This window comes from Neopelma chrysocephalum, unplaced genomic scaffold, assembly GCF_003984885.1.
Source record: "Neopelma chrysocephalum unplaced genomic scaffold, ASM398488v2 Primary Assembly neopelma1_124, whole genome shotgun sequence".
In the NCBI taxonomy this organism is placed as follows: Eukaryota; Metazoa; Chordata; class Aves; order Passeriformes; family Pipridae; genus Neopelma; species Neopelma chrysocephalum.
This window is the reverse complement of record NW_020897786.1, coordinates 2,907,269-2,935,183: the sequence shown is the minus strand read 5'-3', so window position 1 is coordinate 2,935,183 and position 27,915 is coordinate 2,907,269. Positions and strand designations below refer to the sequence as shown.

Genomic DNA, 27,915 nt, shown 5'->3' with positions numbered 1-27,915 from the left:
AGCTAGCTGGGATGCCTGAAACGTATTTTGCAATAAGTTTTCCACATCTATACAGCAAGGAGAAATTTCTAGTAAGTGATTGATACTATTAAATCTAATGCCATTTGCTTCTATTTTCAACACATGGATTATTAGATATTAACATTTCAATTATTTATAAGTTTATAATAAGAATAACATACTATTCTTATAGTGGCCAGAAGTGTCCAGGGATAGAGGGTTTGGAGGGACAGAGAAATAAGTGAGAATTATGCAACTGGAAGACAAACTTTTGGGGGATGAAATTCCTTTTTGAAAGACACACGGTGTGTCTCCAAATTTTTCCAAAAACTTCTGAGAAAAGTTTTTACTTCTATTTACAAATCTTAATTTTATAATTATGTTTTGAAAAGCTGCACACACTTTCCTCCAGCTCTTTCAAAGAGATCTGGTTTTGCAATCTATTAATAGTATCTTTTAGAATTCTACAGTTTCATATCCTACAAATCCCCAAAGTTAGCGGGATTCTCCTAAAGCACTCTAAATACAGTGTGTGCCAAAAACTGGGAGAACAAAAGCTATTTTTATTTAAATAAAGAGATAGCAATGCAAATGAACAATGCAACTTCTTCTAGAGCCTGTCAGACAAGATCCTCAGTCTGAGGATCTGATTTGTGAGGACTTTTCAGATGAAAAATATCCCCTAACTGCAATGAATATGGAAAGATTTCTATTCCCAATGCAGCAATGTGAAAGAAGTCAAATCGTCTGTCATTCGTGCTAATTTAATTACAGGGCCACATTCAATTATCCAATATAATATGCAAATGAGGTGAGTTGACAGCACATGCTAATTATATTCATTATACTAATTAAATCAAACAACGAAAGGGAATAAAAATGTAATGAAATAGGAGGATATTTTTAATTAACAAGAACATTTTAATTAGAAACTGTAATTCTACAGTCTGATATAGTACGGTTGGCTATTGAAAGGTTGGACATTATTTTTATTACGCAGTTTAGTTTTACACGTCTATCCTTAGTACCATGGGACCTGTTTTTGCATGGTAGTAGATTAAATGGTGGCCAAAAAAAGAGAATTCCCTTTTCCTTGCTCATAGTTCATGCAGAGCAGATGCCTAATAAAGCTGTGGCACAATTACAGAGCCCTCTGTGAAGCACAGGCTGTCTGGCTCTGTAGTAAACACAAGTTCACGTGCCGATACAAAACAGACAGTGCAGCTCGGGCTGCACTACTGACGTTGGGCCATTTAAAATATTAAAGAAACACTCCTTGGGTTTTGAAATTTTCAGTTTCATAACTGATTTATTTCTTCAGCGACAGCAGCTGCCCTGGGAAAGCTTTATGAATGTTAAAACAAAATAGGAAAAAAAGGAAAGGAATATTACTAATATATTATATGTGGGCAGAGTCAGCAAAATCAGTCTTTTTAAAATAAACAGAGCAAGCACTATCAAAACACTCAGGAATGTGTTCCTTAGGAATCCATTGTCCTCAGTGCTCCTCAACAGAATCACTTGGGCCTGGACCAAGAGCCAGCCGTGGTGAAAACACCAAGTGGGAGCCCAGCCACTGCCTCTGTGTGTGTGTGCGGGACTCGCCGGGAGGCCCCCTCGGATTCCGGGCTCCTGGAAACTGCAGGGAAATGGGAATCTCAAAGCCATACAACAGAAAAAACCTTTTCCTTTTCAATTTGCCACTCAACTAAATATAAAGACTTTTACAGCCAGCGCAATAAATGAAGACAAACCTATGTTACGTTAAGTGACTGGCACATGATGCTCTCGGAAGATTTTGTTCTACGAATGTGAAATATTTAGGAAATTGCCCTTTTATGATTTTGACTGCACAGTGGTAATAGTTCACTTACTTAAATCACAGTACTACTACAGAAGGTCAATGTTGAGGTTGACAGGCTGTAAAATTTCCTTTTTAGAAATCTATCTATTCTCCAAACTGAGGAACTGCCCTTTTTTTTTTCTTTTTAAATAATTAATGCCTTTTTTTCTTTATTCCCCTATGTTGCTTTTGATATTTATCCATTGATGTGGGTAGACAAAGGAATCACAAAAGACATACTGAAAACTCCAAACAACTGTTTGACCTTTTTTGTTTGGAGTGTTGAAAGGACTGAAAACACACCTCTGTTTGTTATAAGGAATACAAATTTAGAGAGGGAAAGACTTTAACCTACAAACATTTCCAAACAAATGCACATTAGACTGCAAGAAGAACATGAATCTGCTTTGAAATATGTCAGTTATTGACTCAGTTCAAGTTGGTTCAAATACTAAATAAACAGAACTATCTGGCTTTATGGAAATTTGTTTTCATAGCTCAAGTCTAGTGTATCTATTTTTATTACACTGTTCTTGCCAGGAGTTCAAGCCTACTATTTGAAAACTTCCACTGTGAGACCAATTTTTTATTTTTAGTAGGATAATAACAACGAAAGAAAAAAAATTGGAAGCTCATAACATAATAAAAAATTAAACCATAACTGAATGAATAGAAAGCACTTCCCTTGGCATGAAAGGCAGTCTGTCTTTAGTGGAAGTCACAACACCAACAGCACCTGAAAATAACGACTGCAAGCAAGTTGTACTGCTTTGCCTTGTAGTAATAGGAAAATTGCTTCCTTTCACTAAAAAACCTTCCCTCTATTTCGCAAGTACATGAGTGAGGAATGCTTCAGTTTCTTAAAAAAGTTTTTTTTAAATAAAAAAGCCAAATCAAAATGCCACCTCCTCACTTAAAGACTTATTAATGAGGAATACTAGAAATACCATAAAAAAGTTAAGCACATTATGATATCTCTTGAGATAGTACCTCTAAAGCAAACCACCCTAAAAGACAGCTTTTAGGGTATGAAAAGTACTGACATACTACGGCTGTTCAATCAAAGCCCCAAACTTGATTCTCAGAGCTGCGTAAACCACCTTTAAATCTTGAAACGGGGCAGATTAGTGATTGCACATGACCTCGAGCCCAAGTGCACATGCTGAAGACTCCAAGACCTTTCCAAATCCCCATCTGGGAAGCACATACTGTCTCTGGATGGCCCATGGCACCCCCCCAGCCCCAGCCAGCTGCTGCCATGGCCCGGTGCCCACTCCCCACGGTCGGACCTTCACCCTGGGGCACCGACAGCGACGGGCACTACAGACTGGGACTGCTGGTAGGAAATCCCTCTTCTGCACTATTCCTGGCACGTTTGTAGTGGCAAATCCTCCACGCAATGAATCACATCTGTTTGTACTTGTGTGCCAGAAGAGAAATTTATAAACTGCAGAGAAAAGACAACACAGTTTGCTGGCCCTTCTGGGTGCCAGCACGACCCGTCAGGCAGCACAGGGACTCAAAATGGCAGCAACATCACACGGATTTAAAAATGGCCACATTAAAGTGTTGCCCCCAGTCAGCTCCAGATCCTGAGTGGGATTTGGTCACACAGGGTAGGAAGGCTGCAGGATCTTGCCTCCAGTTGTGGCCAAAGCCACAGAAACATCACTACAGAATTACGTAATACTTGTGACAGCATTGTCTGCTTTAAGATATGACAGTGTTCCAAGTATAGTCAACAACTATAGAGAATTTCTAAGTCTAAGCTTCTCAACTACAGTCAAGAACATTTCTGAGCAGCTTTTCTCTAAACCTTCACTGAAAAGTTTTACCACTTAATCCTTCTGCTCATCAGCTAAACTGAGGGCACTGAGCTTCTCATCCTGAACCCCTACCCCAAAATTTGAGCAAAACCAGGAAGCAGGTGGTAAAAGTATGGAGAGAGAACACCGTGAGTAACTCCATAAAATACAGCATCCAACTGAACCATACCCAAGACGTGGGCACCACAATGCAGTATCTACACACCCAGAGTCAGGTTCACATACTCAAAAGTGCCAATGCAACCTCTGCCCTGCCCAACACATTCTGAGATGTTACATATAAGCTGAGGAAACCTGGAGATTTTAAACACTAAAATATTTGAAATCTTTTTGGAGGTTTGTCTCTGGGTTATTTTATAAGCAAATAAGAGTGGTCATAGAATCCACTGGCAAAAGTGGACACAGACAGGGAAGCTAAAGGGCAACTCCCACTGTCTGTTGGACAGGGTATTTTGGTTTACTACTGAAAGGATTCAAGGAGAAGAATGGTTTAAACTTAAATAAGCACACAGGCAAACAGGGAGATGGCTACATTGGCATCCAAGGACAAGCCTTCATGGCAGAGTAGCTTAGTTGGCTTTAAAAAGAGTACCACAACCATCTGATCAAGCTGACATGAAGCTAACTTGGAAGTAAGAATATCAGTTTCTAAGTATACCTTGGCATAGAGCAAGGCTAGTTAAAATCAGTGCAATGTCAGCATCCTTGGCTGCATAAGAACAGGGACTTTGCTTATGGCCACATAAAATTAATGCCTTTGTCTTAAGATACAACTTCAGTTTCTCTTTTGCAAACACATGCTTTGTGCTCAAACAAATCCCAAGTGCTTCAAAACCAATGCTGAGGGGATTAGTTTTCTGGAGGGAACCATGACTAAATGTGCCCCTGATAACTTCTGATCCCATTTGCCATCTGCCTTACCTGGTTATCTGCGTTGTTTACAGTGAAATAGCCCACACAGACAATGACTTCGTGCAGCAACCCCTCGCAGGTGTGCTGGGAGCAGTACCACAGCAGGGAGCTGATAATGTGCCTGAAGGCCAGGGACAGTCCTTCAGCACCCACAATCGACTGGAAAAAAAGGCCAAGAAACACAAATTACACTCCAGCAGTATGTCCTAGAACTTGTGAGAATTGCACACACATCAGCTGCACCCTTCTGGGTTTTTTAGCACAGACTATGTTTTTTGTTGCAATGGCTGCAGAGGACAGAATCTCTTCTTCCAGTCACTTATCATTCACAACTGGACGATAACATTAAAAGCCACAAAAGCAAGAATAAATTCAAATTTTCAAGGGACACAGGACAAATTGGATTCTGCTTAGTTGACATTCAGTGGAGCCTTAGGCTGACCATTCCATCTGATATACACTACATGTTCCAGGAAAACTTAATGTTAATAATATTTCTTAGGAATAAGCAAAAGAAACCAAACCATCCTCATTTCTGCAACAGAGCAAAATGCATTTCTTCTTAATAACTCATGCTCTGAATGGAATACAATGATTAATAACAAATAATGGATTTTCAAACATTAAAAAAACTTAGAAACATCCAAAAGGAGAGAACACTCAGCTGTAAAGCTTCTTGGGATGCTTTTTAAATGTAGGCAAATTGCTGTAACGTGGAGATTCAGAATTAGATTTTATCTGCGCAGCCTACAGCCTCTATTTAATAAACATGTCAAACAGACAGAGCGACACAGGGTCAAAGGGGAAAACTAAAGCACAAGGAATGAGCATGACAGTCTCCTAACTCTAATGAAACAGCAGTGCAGGCCTGTGAGAAAATCTCTTTCATTTCAGAGTTTTCTTCATATTCTACCTTGTAGCCTGTGTTAAGTACATGTACATAAATCCCAGGCTGTAGCATAGTTTAGTCTTATCAAACTCCAAATCTACCCAGCAAAAGTAGAATCCTTGACAATTAAACCAGACTCAGCTGTGGATACCTTCCACCTTGAACCTCAAGCATTCTGGTAAGTCAGTATGTTTTCAACATTTAATGCCCAAAACAGCCACCACTTACTGCTTTACATCCTGTAAATGCCATGTTCTCAGGTCCACCCTTATTTAATTAGTGCTGTCCACGCATGCTGTGACCCAGCACTCTGGGTTTAACCTTCCCTGATAACAACAGGTCAAAGGGCACCTGAGTTTGTGTATAAAAGTTAAACTAATTTTTCAAGGAAACTATGCTTCCTTTTTAGCCAGAATTAATATCAGCTCAGGCCCCTGCGTTGTTTCTCACTACCATCTTTCAATTGTTTAGATTGTCAAATCAAATGAAATATATACCCATGAGCCATCTGTGCTAATACAAACTCTAGAACACCAGACCTCTTCTGTTAATCAAATCCCCCTATTCTACAGTCCCCCTAATAAGTGATAAAACTATTCCTTGGAGATAATAATCAGCCAGTGCACAAACGGGGCTTTTCCCTCTGCTGTCTGCCAGCCTGCTCTGGCCCACGGGGTCAGGATGGACAGCCAACTGCCTCAGGTGTGTTATTTTTAACATTACAGGAACAAATCACATTAGTGCATTGAAAGGGAGAGCTGCTGAGGCTGCATCAGTGTGCCTGTCCCTCACAAACAGCACGATGCTACAGCTCAGACCAAGCTCAGGGGTTCCTCCTGAGCCAGCCCTGCGCTGGGGAGCTGAGGGAAATGTCTCACACTGGTTGGGTTTCAGCCGCCCTTCACGCAGCAGTGATTAACCTGCAGCATTTTATGCAGAACAAACTAATGGTTTCTTATAAATGCTGAGATATTATGGCACTGATAGAGGGATAAACACAGGCAGTGTAAGCAGAAGATGGTGTTTTAGAAATAATTTTTAAATCTCGGGATTTAAAAATCTTGGGACGTCAGGGAGAAGCCCTTCAGCCAGCGGGATTTGCTGTAGCTCCCCTGGAAGCCACATCTGTCCCAGCTCAAACCTGACTCTGGCACGTACCTGTAATACCTACAGCAACATAAAAACAGCCAGTGTCAAACCAAGAGGTACTGAGCAAGGGGGAGGAGAGAATTACTTTGGTACCCCTTGATTTACAGAAAGAAATTGGAGTCAATAGTGTGTGTAAGGGTTGTTTTACATGAAACTCCAATAAATATCCCGTTATGTCCCCATAAAGAAACCCTGACTGGACTGGAACCTGCAGCTGCATCCATACAAATGAACACTGCTCCACACAAATGGCTTGTTGCTGTTGTTAAAGGTACTAAATGGACTGAAAATCAAAGGCAAGAAACATGAACTGAAGGAGGTTCACACCAAATTCCTCACTTGTGCAAAGCTCTGAGTTTAGTGCATTTCAGATGGAGCGTGTGGTACAATTTACATACCAATTACATATTAAAAGAAACCTGTTCTGATGAATTGCATAAGATTGATGCTGCTAAATGTGTTTTCAAAGCAATGCTTTTTGACACGTGTTTTATATTAACAATACAACTTTGCCAATTTATCTGAGAAATGTACCAGTATTTGTATTTTCTTTGTACGGCAAAATAATTCATTTACACTTGAACTCTGTTCATAGGCAAAGGTAAGCAGAGACTTACCTTTCCAGTTATTTTTTTTCATTTTTTTCTTTAATTAAAATTACGAAAAGTTACATTTCTAATTTTGGTCAATAAAATTTTACTTGGATAAAAGAAATTGGTATCAAATGATTTTCAGTTTCAGTTGCACAATCTTAAAGCAGGTGGCCACTGAAAGCACTGGAAAATGTAAATTGTGGTTATACTACAAGCCAATCTTTTCACAACAGAAAAATTTTTATTTCATGCTTTTGATAAAAATTTTTCTTTTTATATTTTTGGGACTCATTAAATATAAAACACAGTACAGCAGAAGCAAGTAAAAAGAAGCTAGAAGATGTAATGGATTGGATTTAGCATTTTGTGTATTCTAAATTTTCACTTTTTGATTAAACTCATTAGCCACAGTCATACGGTGGAAATAACAGTTACAATCTTTATGCATAAAACCTAAACATTTAATTGTGAAAGTTCCTTCAGTAATTAAGATCCTAGAGGCAAAACTCAGTCCAAAGGTATAATCAATAATTAACATTTTCACACTGAGGAAAGTTTTAAAACACGTGTTACCTGGAAGGCAGGCAGGTCAAGAACAGCAAAGCTATTGAAGAAACGTAAACTCTGAATGGCAACCTGGACTGTGTTGGTGGCATAGCTGTCTTTAGGGCTGGCTGTGTTTGGATCTGCAATTGTCCCGTGGAAAAGAACACAGTACAGCATATGCAAGACTCCAACCAGATCCGTAGCCTGAAGAACTGCTGTTAGTCCTGTGGGGTCCTGACGTGTGTTGTCAAATATGTTCCAAGACCTGCCAAAAAACATCGAGTCGGCTGAGGAGGAACTCGCCTGGGATGCAGCACGTGTTAGAAAAGCAGTAAACTGGTAACAAGGAAAAAACCAATGGCTAATGTGTCAAGAAACCACAGCACTTCCAGAAAATACTTTCAATAATTAGGGCACCATCTCACGCTCTCTAACTGCAGTGCTACTGTGTCGTTCAACATCTTTCTTCACATCCTGGGGCTTGTGCTCAAAACCAGTCCGAAAACACTCAAAGATCTGACAGCTCTGAAGTTGGAAGCCTGGGGGCACTTTGGGAGCACTTTAGGGGCTCCAGGAAAGCCCTGTCTCAGGTCAGCAGCCTACACTCACCTCTCCTGCTTGCAGTAGCAGCCAGCAGGGTGGGGGAACTCCCTGGAGCCTCTCAGTGCCGCAGTGACGGGCTGCAGGCACTGGAACAAACTGCCTACCTACGGAGCAAAGTAAGTTACTGGGAACAGATGATCTTAATCAAATAGCTCTGCAGGAATTTAAGAATGAAGTAGCTGTGCAGTAAGAAAACACACCACTTCTTATTTCAGTCAGATGCTGTTATGGGAGAGTGCACAGGGCAGCAAAACACAACTGAGTATGAAACACTCGAGACAAACCAGCACAGCTCGTGCTCGTGGGAACTGGGTTTCTTTGCCACCTTTTGGGTATGCACATAAAATAATGGGGAAGGCTTTTGGTTATCTAGGATATCAGCACAGACAGGCAAATAACCCAGGATGCCCTTTCCATTCTCACATCCAGACTTTAAAAAGCACTTAACATAACCCCTCCATGATTTGTACTAATTTAGTTTTTTCACATTATTAATAATCCAAAAGACGATGCAGGACAATGACTACTAAGGAAGACTGAGATTGTCACTACCCTGGAGGTTAAATAATGTGTGGGAGGCAGGCAAATATAAAATAAAGCCCAAAAATAGTTCAGCAAGTTTCATATACTCAGAGTTCTAATTCAAACCCATCATGTAAATTACCCAAACTTCATTTTGGAAACACACTTAGTTGATACTGGTAATCAAAGGAAACACTAAAATATTAAGATACAGTGAACAGTAACACTGAAAATATGCTACATGAAAATCTGGCCTTTATCTCATCTACTATGTTTCCATCTTAAAAAGAAAAAGAGAAAAAAAAGAAAAGGAAAAGAAAAAAAAAGAAGGAAGTGTCAATATCAAAGATATTATTCTTTTTTATAATTAAAGGAAAACATGACAGGTGATAAGAGAAAATATTATAAAAAAACCAAATGAAATGAGGATATTTTTCCCTTTTATAACAACTAAAAGCAAAGGAAATGGGAAAGTAGTGGAAACTAGAACTACTTTCTGAAATAATCTGCAACAGTGAAGACTAGACACTCAAAGGCCTCAGAATATTCCTGCTGACCAGAACCAGTAAAGAGCTTTCCCTTGACTAGAACAGCTCTAAATAATCTCTTCTGTATCTGTATCAGAAGCACCTTGCACCCCTCTGTTACAGACACTGCTCTGGCTCCAGTGACGTTTCCAACACAGATCCCAGGCAGGCTGACTAATCCTGCTTTTTACAATACAGACACTTGTCTTCAACGGAGCAACTAACCCATGAACTCAGCAAGTACCAACTTTTGGCAACCACCACCTCCTTCTGTTGTTTTCACTTTTTCTAGTGAAGCAAATAAAGTAGGTAAGAAAGCACTACCTCCCCCAAACCAGTTCTGTCCATGAGAGTTTCTGTTTGTAACAGCACACCTTCGCTTCCTTGGACCGAAGGGAAAAACAGGCAGAGCAGGGTAATGAACCCACCTTCTCCATGTCCCAGAGGAGCCCTGAGCCCAGGGGAATACAACAGGACAGTATGTGGGTTGTCCTCAACTTGCTCTACTGGCACCCATCTGCTTCCATCACTGTCTGCTCATATCTTTACCTTTACAAAGCAGTTGCTCAGATGACTCACCTCTGCTTTTCACCGGTTGGATCACACGTGTAGGGAGTGATCTCTCCTGAAATTAGCACTTAGGGGTACCATTTCTTTCTGAGTGATTTCTATTTACAGTCTGTGAATGGTCAATGCTACTGAAAAAGCTTTTAAGCACAGTATCCTCTGCTGCTAGCTCCAGGATCAATGCCCCAGTCCTACTTCTGCGATACCTGTGCTGTACAAAAACCACTCCAGACTGCAGAAGTAGTTCACAAGACTCTGAAAGAAGCAACCAGATCTTCAGTGAAACACAGTAAGAACAAAAGAAGTGTAGCTGTGTCAGTTTTCCGTAAGACATTAAGATTTACTCCATAAAGAATAAAAAGTGGAAAAAATACTAGAGTTCTAAGTGTGTTTGGGTGGGGCTACACTGCACAACAATTTATGGCACGGCTTTCCTTTTCCTACGCCTGGAATCCATGGCCAAAGTCTTCATTTTGAAGCTCTGTGGTCTTTAAGTGAGTGTGTGTGAATGGAGTCAGCAGAGACACTTCCTGAGCCATCACCTGGCCGTGCCAGCTGTGCCTTTAGGCAGATTCCTGCTGCACAGTTCCAAGTCCTGCTGGCACAAGAACCTGGCTGCAGAGGCGGAGCGAGACGGGATGGCTGCAAAAGGAGGGAGAGCAAACAGGTCTGGGACCACCATGGTCACAGCTTTGCTCTGTGTGTCTGTGGAGTCCCCAGTATCCCTCACTTCAAAATACCTTCTGATGTCCAATGATTTATTTTGCAGGATGCAGTAGCCAAAATGTGCTAACCGTCACTTAACTCCTCCTGAGTAACTCGAATGTTTATTGCCACAGGGATCACATGAGAGCACAGCTCATCCTGCCAACTAGTATTTCTTAATTTCAATCTAAGCTTTTTCGGCAGTACAAAACAGAAAAGAACACTCACAGTCAAATGATAACCCCAAATTAATTACTGCATATGATACCTCACAGAAATTTTTCTGACTATATGCAATGAGAAGATTGACCAATTTTACCAAAGGTTAAAGTCAGCTTGCTTTCAACTCTCACTCCATCATTATTTTTAAACAATTCCATATGAAAAAGCTTACGTTGCTGGATGAAATCCTTTTACCATTTTCTGCTGCTCTGGAGCAGAGAATGAATCAAAATATACATAAAAAAGTCAACTGTAAAATAGCTGAAAATGCAAACATTATTTTTTTTGCAGAAAAGACAATTTCAAAGTTATACCACAGGACAAAGCTGTTAAAAAGAAATTAAAAATCTCTCTGCTAGATCTGGTGGAATGAACGAACTGCCAGAAACATTTATTTTTGATGTTGCCTGTATTATGGTTCATATGTGTATGAACAGGTCACTGGCTCCTGTTGGGTTGAACTGTCAGTTACACCACTTTAAGCCTAAATGTTTACAATAAAAAGGTAAAAGATGGTTTTCATACTCATTGGGGGCTTTAAAGTATCTTTAAAAAATCTACACGAGATGTCAGAAAATAAAGCACAAACCCTTCCATTTGGTACTTTGAGTGATTTTGGTCAAGTCTGTACAACAGTGCATTTCATACATTTATCAGTCCACCTCAAAGGAAAGCCCAGTGAAAATTCAGTGCTGACTGACAGGACAGACTGAAGTAAAAACCCCTAAAAACCTTCACAGCATAAGATGACAACGTCACACCAGAAAACCGGGTTTTAGGTAACTGAAGTTCAGAGAGGAGAGTCCTGTAGCTGTGCTTCCTTTTAATTCTCCTGTTTAAAGAAGCTTTGTCTCTGTGTCTGTAACAGCTGCCAAAGTAAAATAGTCACTATGGACAAAACCCCCTCAATTAATCCCTGAAGGGAAGCAAGACTTACCGGATTTTTTACATTGGCTGATATAGCTGGGAAAACAGAATGGCTTTCAAACTTTACCAGTCTTTATATTTAACACAGAAAAAACAGGCAAATATTTATATTACAGTCAAACAACCTGCAGGATCTTAAAAAAAAAAAAGTTTTAATGAAATGCAGGGAATTTTCATTATGGGTCACCACTACGATTTTCAGCTTCGGCCATCAAGGAGTCTCAGGAATTGGTACGGGGTTTATGACTTACAAAAAAGGTTTAAGAATTTAAAAACATGGATATATTCATCACATGAAAGAAAGATACTAAACAGTGGTACTTCATTGCTTAAAATACACCACTATTTATTAAAAACAGGAATTCAATACAGCTTGATGAGAAACAGCATACTCTGCAGAACAAGTATAAAACTACAATTTCTCCAGGCTTCAATAGGAGCAAACTGTTTATATCTGAAAATATATTGTTTTAAAAACTGACTGAGCTAACAAGCAGACAAGCTTCTCCAAGGGTATACATTGTAATGTTTGTATATTTGAAATATATACTTCTGATTAAAAACATGGAGCAAAATGGCAACATGAGTTTTCAACAGGCTTAGAATATAATCTGTTGGGGTTTTTTATTGTTAGGATTTAAAAAGTATCATCAGTACTTTTTGCTTTTAAATTATTGTATTTAGAAAGAGATGTCAAAATAAAGAGGTAAAATAATAATAAAAAAAGAATAAAGAAGCATTTAGCACCTGTCAGACCCTGTTACAATTCACACTGTCAAGGCAGGGATTGCACTGCTGTGTAAAAGCGATGATGTGAAACCTTTTAGTAATTTCAGGAACAAGTTTTAGGTACTTTAGTACTTGCTGGAGCTGCTGTGCCTTGGAAGTGGTGAGAAGCACAACCAAGGTTCAGACAGACTTGCACCTGATTCGCCATCCAGCAGCCAAAACAGACATTATCTTAATTACTGTAATAAAACTGAAACCAGACCAGCCTCCTTCCTTGTGTATCTGTGAAATGACAGTCATGGTTTCCCAGGATCAAACCCTGAATCTGAAGCTTTCTGCCACTGCATCTTGTAATCCACAACTGAGTTAGCTGTTGACACAGGTTTATATGTATTCCACACTGGTTTGAGATAACGTAGAACAGTAACAATTTAGTTACTGCACTGCTCTGACATTCTGTTTTCCTGGATTAACAAGGGAGCTTGCAGACATTTCTTACATCAAGAAAACAGTAACATTTTTAAACAGCTGATGTCCCAAGAAGCTACATAATTTGAGGGACTATTATTTGCAATATTCTCCTTATGCACAACTCACTTTCCTCCTTGTAACTGTGTTATTGCTCTCCACTGTCCTGCTCTTAGGGAGAACGTTCTGCCTTAGTGATTATCCTTACACTACTGCTGATAATTTCCTCCTGCTCTTTGCATTAACTCTGTGGTCAGTATGAATTTATTCACTCATACTAATGGGCAAAAGTGAAATAAGGCATTGACTACAGTCCTCCATAGAGTAACAACTAAATTTCCAGGACAGGAATCTTACTTCCAGAGAATTACAGGGGAAAAGGCATCTAGACTTGATGAACATTGGGAAAGACAGGAAGAGACAGGAACATAAGCAAAATCCTTGCTATGCTGATGAAGGAATTGCCATATAGATTTTTACTTAAGTCTTCACTCCTGATTTTAGGGAAAGCTGAGCTGGGGTAGCAGGGCCATACCTTTATTAATGCTCCTTGCATTCCATGCCTGCTCATTGTTTTCTGTCCTGTGGGTACAAGCCAAGCACATTCCATATGTGTATTCAGGACTCAAGGGCCCAAAATAGGCTTTGTATCTCTCATATTTACATTAATACACTCTGGAAAACAGGGCTATCATCCTGAACATTGCTACTGGACATCTGGAATTGGACACAAATTGCAAGAGATTTATATGGCCATATAAACCACTGTTATTCTGTATATTGTCTATTTAATATTTTGCTTTATTTCAGGTTAATAAAAATGTCTCTGTTGTCAATTCTGGCTACTGTTACTCTTAGGGGTGAGCAAACAACAGTTAAGCACTATTATGGACACAATTTTCAAGCCTAAGTATCAAATGTCAGGTTCATCTCCTGCTCAGCAGAGAGAGCTCAGTACTCAGACATGCTGCATTTCATGATTTCTCACTACATACAATAAGGGACAACACCCTGTTTTCAGCTCTCATACAACTTTTTTTTTAACTCATCAGGGAGAAAGGAGCTCTCACTTCCACTGATACCAATGGATGCAATGCAGCTTCAGAAATATGGGATTTCCAGTTGGAGTTCTCAAGTCACCCTCAATGACTCTCACTGTGCAACAGAAGAGGGCACAGAAATTACAAAAAGGGATTCATATGGGGTTACAAGTTCTTGAGGTTTTCAACAAACGATCTCTTATATGTATTTCACTGTTTGAAAACTGTGCTTTTACATCCACAGCAAACCTTCAATTACAAAAATCAATCAAGCATTTATTAGCCAGTATCAAAAATTATCATTTGAGACGTAAGATCAATATCAAAGTTAAATCTTTTCTAAATATCTTGATCATTAATGAAAAGAAATTCCTTCTCTTATACTAGGATATGTTTATAACAGACGTGCAGAATGGATTCCCTTATTTCAATAACATTTTATGATTTTAAAATTGAGAATCCTCCAATTTATGTTTCTACATTAGTAAGACTTTCTTTATTGTATCTAACTCCATGATTTTGGATGGGTTTTTTCCCCACAAGTCTACCACAGTAATAAAAGTCTCTTCGCTCATGTCTTAAAATTTTATCATCTACATTATATCAACCATAGACCTCATTTAATACTTAATATATATATATATATATGAAACAATTGAGGCTATTCTCTAATAATCATTATTGTTGTGACACCTTGCCTGATGTAGAGGTAGGTGCAGGGAGGTACTTGACTGAGATCTCTTCCCTGCCTGTAGAATTGTTTTCCTTGAAGGAACTGCCCAAATAAACACTGGGTATCAATTGGTTTAGAAATATTCAGGTAAATTTGGGAGTTGTATGAAATGTTCTTGGGAGGAAGACAGGAAAGTCTGGATTGACAGCTCTTCCTACATCAGAGCTCCAGAAACAGCCCAACCTACTTTGTACTCACAGGACAGGATCTTTTAATTGTTTAAAACTAGAGTTTGAGTGTTTAACTCCTGGCCCTCTGGGGATATCACAGATTACAGTTGCAGTAAAGTTTCTAACAACCTGGTGGGGTCTGAAAGCAAAGGAGCAGGATCCCACAGCCATTTCCAGCTCATAAAGGATTTCATTGTTGCACTGGGCTGGTTTAAGCCCTGAGGTTGTCCTGGTCCCCCACCCAACAGTAACTGTCCTGTGTCAGCTTCCCACTCTGCCACTCAGTGGTGCTTCCTGCTGAGATCTGCCCAAGTACAGACAGCACTCTGTAAAAGCACTCTAATGCATTTCATATGGAATGACAACCTTTTATATGACAAATAACAGCCTGAAAATGTTCTATCAGAAAAAATAAATTAATTTTGTGTGACCCCCACCATTACTGCTGAGGAGCATTGAGAAGTTTCCCACCAGGAACCATCACATATAGGAGGATATACCAAAAGAGCAATGCAAAGTTGCTCTTGCAACAATGGTGAAAGCCTGCCATTATTCTGCCAAAACTTCTTCTCATTCTACAGTGTCAGAGCACTGGTAATACCTACTGGGCTTTCTCCTCCCAGTAATAACTTCAGACATTTGATGACCAGAGGGGTTGGTCACTGTGACCTACTGTAATACTGCAGGTTGGTTTGGTGCTCAAGGAGGTATCAACTGAGCTGGAGAAGGAGAAATGCTGCATTGCCTCCTACCACCATTTACCAGGAATGAAAGAGGAGCTGTATTTCTCACAGAGGGGCTGCCTTTTGTACTGCAGATCAGGTATCACACATGATGTATTACTGTAGCATGACATATGTAAGAATTCAATAAATTTGAGCTCTGTTTCTGCCACCTTAATCTGTGTTTGGCAATACCTTTTTCCATTTAAATCACCCTGAATACTGAGGACTTCTGTAAAGCGACAGAATTACACTCTGCATTCACTGCTTAAATGAGAGTGGGCTCAGGTGATGAAAGACATTTGATTTAAACTGCCCTTCTAATCAGTTACACCAAAGCTTTTGATCTGAAAGACAACAGTTTTGAAATCTCCAACTTCATTCCTCTCATTTCTTTTCATGCTCAAATGAACAACCCGACCTGGAAACGGAGAACAATCAGCTGTTATACACAGGTAGTAAGATTGGATACTTCTTGGTGTAACTGGGAAGAAAAACACTCAACTCTCCAAAATTATTCTGCTGCTACAAAGAACAGATGTTCTTGAAGGAAGTACTCGAGCAGTGCTGTACTATTTTGGGGTGCAGAGATCTCTAATGTTTGGGTGAAATGTGTTCCTGCTCCAGAAATTGCAAATGCTGTATTACTCACTCTTGCAGCCAGAACTATTATTCCACTAACTGAAGAGTGATTTTTTTTTTTTATTATTTTATTTAGTGAGCATTTGACTTCTGGCAGCGCTCTCCTGGAATGTAAAATGCCAAGTTGGCAGCTTTCAGAAAGGGAAATTTCAGTAAGTTGGGATGGTCTCTTTGGGGTCATATTTCTTGCAGTCCTTTTTCCATGTGCCTGTGTCCTTGGGTTACCAGCAACAACTCTTACCTACAGCTTTGTTTCTTCTTTTATGTTTTATTAACTTTAGTTTTTCAACCCTAGCATCGTTTTACCCTTCAGGAATGCATTGTAAAGTTCTGTTAGCCTTGATTTTTTCTGAAATGTGTAAAAGTGACAGTGGTAGGTTCTAGTAGGTGCAGGCCAAAGCTCTGTAATTTTGACTCATGTGAGTGCCAGGCTGTCTTACACTGTAGATCATAGAAGTCCAGACTTGGTGGGAGGCACATACCTCATGCACACTCCCTACAACCCTGGTTAGGTTACAACAACCAACATTTTGCATTAGAAAATTCCCTGACAAATCTAGTAATACTTTTCTTTATAGAAAATAGAATTCCCTTACTGACAGTGGTATTTTAAAGAACAAGAGTGAATAGGTTGCTCTAGAGACAAATCAATTAAGAGCTGATTTTTGCTGATAATAAAATACCTCTTGAAGTCCTTAGGATTGGACACTTAAAACTATCAGTGATAAACCCCTGTCTAATGATGAGCAAAGGAGATAAAGTTTCTAATTCTGATCAATGACTTACAAGACTCAAACCACGGCGCGGGCAACTAATTCCAATTCACCGGTGAGCGGGTGAGCAGAGTGACTCTCCTGCTTTGGTTCTTTCCCAGTTATTTCTCTGTAGTCCCACAGCAGAACAGTTCTGTCTGACAGCCCCATCAGGACACTCCCTTCCCCAGACTGCTGCTGACCAGGACGTTATTGCTGACAGAGCCAGAGCACTCACCTTCCATTGACAGCGAAACACAGCTGGCACATCCCGTGCAACACGGCCGTGGCATTCTGGAGAAAACTTGCTATTTTGGGATTCTCATCAACAGGGCCTTGAACAGAGAGGAAACAGCAACACAGCTTGTCTACCAATCCTATGTTCACCACGTAACTAGAAAGAGAGGAAAAACTGTATTAAAAAACCAGTCGCATACCAGTTTTGGTAACTTCGCAAAAGAAGACATTTTTGCTTCTCTACTGTCAAACCACATGAAATGCAGGTTGTGATTACTTCAATACTCTTCTGAAAGGGTTCAATAAACCAATTCCAATTACAAGAACTTCAAATCTGGCTCTGTGTGACTATCGGTAGTTTTTGTTAAGAGGTATGTCTGTTGTAGGATAATTTGTATTATACTGTACAACAAAGATGAGTGTAAATGTTTATTTTACCATACTGCTAGAAAGACAATGGAATTTTGCCATAGTTAAATGATTTATAATAATCTTGATAGCTCTGCAACAGCACAATTTCTTTTTAGCATGAAGAGATAAACTTTGTAGAACACACTAATTCAAGAAGACAGTGATGTTGCCCAGATAGCATTTTATTGCAATACGTATATCATAGTAACTACTGCCCAGTTGTTGGGTTTTTTCCCTCTTAAATATATATGTAACAGCTCAGGGACTAATAGAATATGTAGGTAACAACCTCCTACCATCAGTATAGAAGGATCAGGATCAAAAAACCTCCTCAGGAGCTCAACTAAACTCTATGCTGAGAAAATTATGCTAGTGACTTCTTTTCTTTTTTTTAACTGAAGTCTCATCTTTGGTTTTTATTACCAGGGTAGATCAAATCACCATTGCTGATAATTAGATCACTACTGTTGAAGTTTCTTTTTTGAATTCCAACAGATTGGAAACCTATGCCAAAAAATTTGCTCTTTCCCCTTGTACCAAGATCTCTCTGTCCACACCAGGTTCTCTCATACTTTGATCATTGTAACTCCATTTAAACTGTGCACACAGATACATTTTTTCCATGTCACTTTGTTAAACATCCAGCTGCTCAGACTTCAGTCCATCTCAACCACCATACTCGGCTGACTTAGGTGAGATCAACTCTCTTTATGGACACAAAGGTCCCACTGCAACCACCTCCTTTTCTTTCACCTCCAATATTCTTTGTATTTTCCTCCACTCTTATCAAGTGGGAGAAACCTTTTGTCAAGATCAGAAGCACTGCTGTTTTATCCTGTGCCTCCACCTGACCTAAGACACGGGGAAGTGATTGCCTTCAGACACCATCAAATGATTCACTCTTTTTACACTGATTGTCTATGCTGAACCTGTTACTAATAGTGCTCTGTCCTACCAGCTGCTCTGCCTGCTTGCTCCTCAAGTCCATTTGGTAGAGATGGCCTCAGAACAATGGCTTCTTGAGAAGGGAACAGTATTGGTCCTATGTTTCCATAACTAGACGACCCTGACTTGACTAAGTAGGGAACATTATTAAATAATATTGATCCTAGTAAATAAAGATTTCTGATCACATAATGCTTCTCACAGATGCTGTACAAGTATTTATTAAAAATACCTGTTCCCTCACAACATGTCTTACAGTCTGATTTGGAAAAAACAGGAGGGTTTAAGATTATGGAAGAAAACCTCTCGCTTTTCAGACAGTGTAGTTGCTCAAAGGCTGATTTCTCTTCAGGGCTAGAAGACAGACCTTCTGCCAAAGTTCACCCTGCTGACACATAGCTTTTGGAAGCAGTGAAAGGAATTAAGAATATAAATACACTAGATATAAAACAAAAGTCTAACTAAAGCATGAAAGATTTTTAAAGCTGCTGAAGTACAGCAGTTAAAAACACTTAAAAGATGCACAAAGGTAATTAATTGCACACTTGTGCAGGTAAATTTGTCTGTTCTATTTAATAACATGAAAGGCTACCAGCATTAGGTTTCTTGCAGATTTTGATCTCGGCAATCCACCTGATTGGACAGGTGATAAGCAAATTCTCCTGCATTAGAAGAATAATTCCAGGAACAGAGCTGGGTGTTAGATACATCACAGTCACAGAGAAACGCTGAGTGCTGGAAATAGCTCCAAGAAACAGGAGGGGAGAGGAAGAACTAAATAAAATACAGCTAATACTGATAGATGATGACTCACAAAAACCATTCCCACCAATATTCCCTTCCCTAAGAACATCTCTGCAGCGTGACTGACACTGCAAACCGTGCCCATGGGCCCCCTCCCTTCACCCCCACACCTGGGCACAGAGCTGCTGCTCTTCTGGCAGAGAGGAAATGGCTGAGAGCTTTCAGTCTGCTGGGACTGTTCCTCACTGGCATCCGGAGACAGTAAGATGCACGGAGCACTCCCTTCCTTGAGGAATTGAGCATCCAGACAAATGGAATGTCAAAGCTCTCTAATCTATTGCCTCCATCTCCCAGTCATTCTACCCATAGTGGCATAGTTGAAATAATTTGGCTACCCTTTTGATACCCAGACAGCACGTGGATAATTGGTGTTTATGCATCAGGTCCAGCAGCCCCAAAGAGACAAAAAAAAATAAAATTTCAACGTTCCTCTTTCTTCCCCCATCTTCCTCAAACTCTCACTTAATCAGCTCCCCATGACATACGATACCATGACCTGGAGGTGAAAGATTCTCATTAATGACAGAATTTGTCTGTTTTTGAATAGTTTAAAATGCCCTCTCTCCTTTTTTTCTAATTGCACTATTACCTTGTCATCATGCCTTTCATTCCCCATTTATAACCAGATCCCCTAAAGTGCCTCAGGTGAGGGACCTGGTTGGATTCTCATGTCTCTCCTTATCTCAGGGGTATGTCTGTGCTTGGCCCACTGAGTGTCAGGTGTCTGCTCAGCACAGACCTCCCACCCTCCCATTCATAAGTGGGCAGAGCACAACATCCTGAAATTTCACACTCTATCAAAACCTGTTTGGGGAGAAGGCATGTTACATGAGAACAATAACGTTTCAGAGGTCACTGGTATCTATGACAACTATTTGTTTTGCTTTCCTCCTCCAGCTGTCCTCTTTGTCTCCATCAGCATCATTCCAGACTTTGAGAAGTGTGATGATGCTCACTGAGACATGCTTTCAGTAGCATAGAACCAGAATTTCATTTCTTCAGAGGGCTGAAGACACATTGATAACTATTTATACAATAATTTACTGATAACTGCTTATGTCATTTACCAGTGAAACTACACACTTTTTGCAAGTCTAATATACTGTTGGATATATATCAGTTTTATATATACAAAATATGTATTAATTATATATATATATACACTCATATCTTCAGGTTCAGCTATTAAAATCAGATTATAGGAATGACTGGCTGATCCTTATAACAGGAGGTATATATTTTATGACAAGCTTATATGAATGCATGTAGATATGAAGACCACACGGGCAATGGGCAAACACGGCTGGCACAGAGAACTGAGAGAAAATAATGAAAATATGGGAACTGACTCCTACGTAATTGGAGAGGAAACTGATGGAAAGGACACAAAAAACCAAGTCCAAAATTAGAAGATTCCTGGTTTTCTGTATTTCTGTGCCTGCAATTTTTTGAAGAACACTTTTGATTGGGAAAATAGCATTTCAGTAGTCTTTTTGACTACACACACAAACTCTTACTGAGTTAAGAGTTAAAGCAGTTTGTTCCTTCCTTAAAGCAATGCAATTTTCTTTCCCTGTGGTAAAGAATGTTTATAGAAGTTTCATTATCTTTTTTTAAACCTGATTAGGTCTTGGACTCTGCTGTTGAAGGCTTCCACTTGTGAGGATTTACTTTTTACTTCCTGTAATATCTTCAGTGCAGTAGAGTGGTTGTTTCCATCTGGGAAGCTGGAGATTAGACATCTGAAAATCACAGCAGTTACCCTCAGAAGTCCTGTTGTTAAACCTTCAAATACCTGCTTATTTACACTTCTGCCTGCAGTAGCATTATGGTCATCTGGAACACTAACCTAAGTAAAGAGAAAAAAAAAGACAACTAGAATTCAAAAAACACAATCAAAGTTTGTAGAGAAACATTTAGAAATTTGCACAGGAGTACACCAAAAGTAATAATAAAGTAACATTCTAGCAGTGCTGATGGACACTGAAGCATTTCAGGTACAAGAAAAGGCAATGCAGATAATCCAAGCTGGGACAGAATAAAACAAGTCAAAAGAAGTGTCTGAAAACTGAAGGAAGCCTTAGAGCAGCAGAGTGTGTCATTAGTATGATTGTGTTCTTATGCATAAAACATCACCCACTGACCAGTGCACTTGTCCCTCAGAGGTCAGTCACTTGTCAATCATGTCAGAAGCACAACACCCAGTTCCTCTCTGAGCAGACCTGAGAGGAATCCCATTTCTCTAAATCAGTAACTAGAGCTCACTCCTAAAAGAGTGAAGTTGAGCTGCACAACCCGTAAATCTGAAGACAGATCTATGTGCAGGATACAGACCTGGAAGGAAATCATCCTGGAGAGTATAATTTTTTTTAAATTAATTAAATTTTTTCATTTCTGCAGTTCAAGATGATTTAACCTGCCCTGTTCTGATCAAACAGTAAGTGAAGTGTGTGTGGAAGTCCTGCAGTGTTACAGGCACAGCACTGGCAGTGTAGATGCAGCAGTGAGGACTCGAGGCTCCTGGCACATCTCCAGTGCCTGGTGCTGCTGGTTCCACACACCCACACCTCTCTCTGGAGCTACTGACAGCCAGAGGCTTCCCACACTGTCAGCAGGGATCAATACTGGCTGAAATCTTACTTTCATTCCAGGTTAAAATCATTTTATACTCAGTATATGCAAGCAAGGGCAGAGGAAACCAGTCCTCCCTGTATAGGTATCAGGAGGGATTTGGTAACACTTGGTGACAAAGAACAACATGCACATTTCTTTATTATTCATTAGCTCTGAGCCTTGTGCTGCTACTTAAAACTCATTGTAATGGTCTGTTTCTGGTGCCAAGCCAAGAGAGCAAGTGAGAAGTCTTTAGCTGCTTATTCAAGTTCAATAGGAAAAATAATCCCACGTTGCTGCAGTAACTTTTGTTGACTGCAATAATTCAAGCCTAATGATTCCAATTGCCCACTGAAACAGATGGATTAAGCTTTGCAACATGTAAATCAATTTAAATGTGGCAACTTTGTACTAGGGACACTAACTTTTAAAAATTGCTAACAAACGCTACTCACTGCTTTTTCACTCCAGGTAAAAAAGTTATATACGGTATTTCTTTAATGATTTAATAATATTTTGCAGCAGGGGCTTCCAATTTGCTGTAATGAACAGTGTTGTAAGCACATAAAGTCTATTTTTGTCTTCTAGTTCAATGTACATATGAGAATTTTATTTTCCAAGTATATAGCCCATACCTATAAAATTCACGCTTTAAAAATAAAACTCTTCTTTCTAGTTTGTAAAATAAATAGATCTGACACTTAATAGAATCATTTATTGCAGAGCTCATTTTTCACATTCAATTTTTGGAGAAAATGTATGTGTTTGTTAATATAAAGTGAGAACAAGTGTGGGGTTTTTTATACTGTGTATGTCAGAGAAGACATAGAAGGAAATACTGTTTTACAGAAAATAGGTAAGTTTGAACTTAATTCCTTTTACATTTTCCTTTTATACTAACTCAAATAAGTGACAAAAGATCAGCTCTTTTACTGAAGAAGTAATTAATGGGACGGTGTGAAAGTGTGTTGAGATTTATGTTCAAAATTAATTGGTGTGCTCCCAGAAGCAAAATTAATTGGGGTGCTTGCTTGTTGATTATTATATCAAGCAAGGGGTAGGAAATCTTAAGATTTAATAGTGTAATCATGACAGCTTTCAAGCTCTGGTTTCTTTGTGATGATTTCATAAGGAGTTGATGATATTCAGAGAAACTGTGTGTTGAAAATGGGCCTTGGACGAGTAAATGTTCAAACATTCCATAAATCTGAGGTTTAATAGGTTTAGTAGGTTAAGTGACACAAATCTACAGATGTGATTACACACCTAAACTGATTTGTTGAGTAACTGGTATAAAACATTTTCAAATCACAAAGGAAAATCAGGAAAAATGTCCAATTATTTGACACATCCAACATTTCAATGTAACTTGTACCCAGTTAGTATTTTAGCTGTTATGATGACTGACTATGTCAGGCTCAACCAGGACTCTGCTTACTTGAATCAGAACACTCTGATGAGACCAGACTCTCAGCTCTGGCACAGTCTCCATACAACTGTGAGGGTTATTCCTCAGAGAATTCCCCTCGTGTAGGGATTCCCAGGCTTGTGCAGAGCTGCCATAAGCTCTTCAGCTCTGCCCAGCATCTCGGGCTTAATCCTGTAAGATGCTGCACAATATGGCCCCAATCCAGTAAAGCACTTAGGCACACATTTAATATAGCTGAAAATGTTCCTCCCTTCTGACTCATGGCACCAAAATACCTCTGCACATCAAAGTGTTTTTCTGTGCTAACGAAAAACACCAAACATTCCCCAATTAGCGACGCAGAGCTCTGCCACTGGCAACTCACTGATGATTTTATCTTGGAAAAAGCACAGCCCTTCCCAGCCATGAAGAATCTTAAATACAGAGCTGCTAAACCTAAATGGACCGACTTCAAACCTCTTGAAGCACCCAATTTCTCTTCATTTGGTCACTTATTTTGTTCCCTTCTCCTGTTAGCAGTGATTTTGTGCTTTTTGCATGTGTAGTCATTGGGCTTGCCTCAAAAACACTCTGAAAAATGTATACTTTTAAAACAGCATCAGTAAGATGTCAGATTTTCTAGGTAGTACCTAGTGATCTAAAGAAATGGAAATGGCCCAGGAAGTGGATGGGCTTAGGATGGTGCAGGTGAAGGTTCCACTTTTTAAATTCCCCACCCCCAAACACTTCAGCAGGTCATAACTTCCTTCTGCTCCAGCCCTGTTTTCAGGATTTACTACACATGGGCTTGTTATTAGGGCCTAAGGGAACTGTCAGTGCCACACAGCTGAACCCCATGGAGACAGATGTAATTCCAAAATGGACCAGAACAGCAGAGAAGCACAGACGTGCCTTGGATCTCACAATTCTTGTCACCATCAGTGCAAACATGGTTCTGCCTTTTTCTGATGCAGTCCAGATGATTAAAAAACCTGACCACAAATAAACTGCAATGGGATGGATACTGTCATTCTGAAGTACCCCAATTAAATGGCAGCAAATTCCAGTGAAGAAACAGAGGAGAAAAATTACTTCCCTATGACTAGATAGCCAGATTAACTTAAACCCTGTAAGATTCCACAGGTCATTTACCTACAATATAGTCCAGATTTAAGCACTGTATTTTGGAGAAGAAAAAACTTAACAAGCAACTCACTTTTGATCTCTACATTTGTTTGATTGCCACTTAAATTGCAATGTCTGTTGCACATGCTTTTACAGTCACTAATGATGTTTTATTTAGAATTTCCAGATATTCTGCATTTAAAGATTGCCTCAAAAAATAATCACAGTGATCTGTCATACACATAGGTATGGTTTATATATATGGCTTTTCAGATATCTTCATGGAAAGTACATGATAGCTGTCACTTGACTGGAAATAAAACCTCCAAACTAACAAACTGGCATTACAATGCTTACAGCTCTATTAATTACTTGGCTTTGTCACTGTGAAATCTTCCCAAATATAAAATCAGAAAAGTTCCCATTATTTTGCAACTGTCTTCTGGGTACAGGAGACAAAGAGGAGCAGAGACAGCAGTCTGTAAATAAATGAAGCTACGCCTCGAGCACAGGACTTGTATGAATGTAGGTGGGAAGGTTTGATCCATTAATCATGGAAATCAGGAAACACCAGTGCTGACCTCAACAGACTTAGGCATTACCTGAGCTAAGGAGGCTCAGAAAGGTCAAAGGATAGGTAAAGTCTACAGAAGGTTTCCTACCAGTCTGTTTAGGTAGGAGATAAGGAAAGGTCTAAACAGGACACTTCAAACTACTAACCTGGGCAGGCTGTCACAAAAAGAAAAGACAAATACAGTCCATTTGTTATTCTGTAATTTCCCATTGGTACTTTCATTGGAGAAATTATTTTTTTTTATAACCCTTCAAGCAATATTTTGAGGAGAAAAATGTTATAACTGTTTAGGGAAAAATGAACATTTTGTCACCAATGAAAAGTGACTGTCTTAAATTTTATTCTTTAAAGTGTACAGCTCTGAAGTAGTGAAGATGACATTGCATTCGATTGATGAATAAAACCAAAATTAAACCCACATTAAACTGGTTGGAAATGAGGTTCATACTGGATGTATTTAAGACTATATTAAAATGTTTCTCAAAACCAGATTCTTTCTGTTTCTGTATTAAGTAAATACTGGCATACTTGTTTAACTGTTTGTTAAAACCTTGCAAATATATATTTTCATTTATTACTGGTATTACTCGGGCTTTATTTTCCAGCAGTAAGTGGAAATACACACAACATGGGCAAAGGCTGCATCATCCAGCTCACCAAACCAGGAAAACTGGAAGCAGTTAAGTATTTTGAAGGAGCGTATTTCAGTATTTTGGTATTTGGAACTGCTCTCTTTTCGTACATTTCTTTTTCATAAAAAAGAAAAATTCAAACTTGATCTGATTTATAATATTTTCAAGAGAGAAAAATCAGGGTTAGAAAAGCAGCCCTGTATTTGGGTTTTGCACTCACATAGGTACCTCCTGGAACTATGAAGATATCCTGGTTTAAGGGCCAATTTTGCACGAAGAGAACATAAGAGACTTTATGCACAGGAAAGAAAAGTCCACTGTGGATCATGGGAAACATTAAGCTTTAATTACAGTTTTGCTGCAATTCGAGGGTAGTATTTGGCAACAGACTGAAGTAAATTATCCTCCTGTAGCATCTCTGAGCTCTAGGTGGCCAACTCTGCCTAAGAAATACCCTCTGTATTCCTTCAGGAAAAGTGCAGGCCATTGCACAGCTCCACGGAGGGAAGGGCAGGGGTTTGGCAGCAGAGTGAATCCTGTCACTTGTGAAGTGCTGAGGGATTTCCCCTGGGCTGTAATTACCCCCAGCCCTGCAGTGCCCAGCACAACACACACACACCTTTCACTAAGCACAACTGAAACCTAATACCTGGAATCCTCTTGGAAAGATTTGGTGAGGAACAATGAGCTGGCAGCTACTTAGAGGAGAATGCACAGGTTGCATTTGGGTTTTCTTTGTGGCAAGGACCCCTGGACTATCTTTTTAAAGTGTTCCTCAACAGTCCTGTGGCTGTTGATTCCAACAGCGTCACCTAAATTATTAAAAGTATGTACATAACTTTTCAATTAACAAACTGCTTGGCTCATGAAAATACATACACACAATTTATAAGCAGAAAACCAAGACTAAATATCTTATGATGAGCAGGTCACTATGAATTAAAAATGAGTTTTCAAATAAAATATTTAATGACATTTCAAATGAGATGTAACATCAGAAAATTAAAACTTTCATCGTTAAAGTGTCCTGCTATTTAAGCACTTAAGCAAATCACACTATGGCAACAAATTGACCTGACTTGGATTCCTGACACTGAAACAAGTAGAAATCAAATACACGTGGACAACTCACAATATTCTGGATTTTAAATATTCCTATAGAGGGAATTAAAGAAAACAACCTCAGAAAATGTTAAAAATAGAACAATATCCACTCAGTAGAGTCCCTGGAATGTATGTTTTTGCAGATCTAATTAGTAGAAGCAAATATATCCATTTCTATAGAGTATAGTAGATATAGCCACCAAATACATACAAGAAAAAAATCTTATTCTTTCAAGGCTTTATTCTCATTTATCTCCTGGCATTCTTACTCTAAATACTTGAAAATGTTTGTGAAGCATACAAAAATGTCAAAATTAAAAAAGCTGTTTTACCTACCGTAAACTGGTGTATCAACAGGTCCATCAGGAAAGTGACCTTATTACTGAAGAGAACATAGGTGCAATTTTCTATGCAGTTGCTGCAGGTGAGGTTGTAAACATTTACTGTACTGCACAGTGACCTAAAAAGTCAGAAGGGAAGAAAAATTGGAATTTTAGGTCTTTTTCTTCAGTAAATTGAAAGCAAACAAATGGCAGCACATCACAAAACAACCTATCAGCAATTCACATTAATTTTTTCCAACTTGGGATTCCAAACAGAACTAATACCTTAAATGAAATCAATTATATAATTAATAACTTCAAAACAGCAAGGCCCTGCTTATCAGAAATCATGGACTGTATGGGCACTGGACTCTTCTGTACTCAAAACCTGTACCAAAACTTACACAGAATGTCAGCCAATCTCATGATTTGGATATGTAATATTATTTTTTTGTGGCTTACAGCTGTAGCACACAATTAACTGGGGTATAAGGTCCCTTTCCTGGCACGACCTGCAAGACAAAAACCCTGTCTAAATCACTCATAGCAATTCCCAGGAGCAGCTTCAGGGAGGAGCTCACGGCAGTGCTGGGCACTAATGGAAGGAATGGGGATGATGGAAGAACTTGTCCTGAGCACTAAAACAGCAGGA

General features: G+C 39.2%; 1 protein-coding gene across 2 annotated transcripts in view; it reads right to left on the bottom strand.

Moving 5' to 3' along the window:
- SCAPER (S-phase cyclin A associated protein in the ER) overlaps positions 1 to 27,915 on the bottom strand; it is a 142,855-nt gene that overhangs the window by 15,334 nt on the left and 99,606 nt on the right. For both annotated transcript variants that reach the window (XM_027698128.1, XM_027698129.1), the window contains exons 25-29: positions 27,277 to 27,400; positions 21,104 to 21,333; positions 17,326 to 17,481; positions 7,786 to 8,023; positions 4,591 to 4,740 (exon numbers count right to left, since the gene is read on the bottom strand). In XM_027698128.1, the coding sequence (XP_027553929.1) occupies positions 4,591 to 4,740; positions 7,786 to 8,023; positions 17,326 to 17,481; positions 21,104 to 21,333; positions 27,277 to 27,400 (898 nt within the window). The remainder of the gene's footprint in view (positions 1 to 4,590; positions 4,741 to 7,785; positions 8,024 to 17,325; positions 17,482 to 21,103; positions 21,334 to 27,276; positions 27,401 to 27,915) is intronic.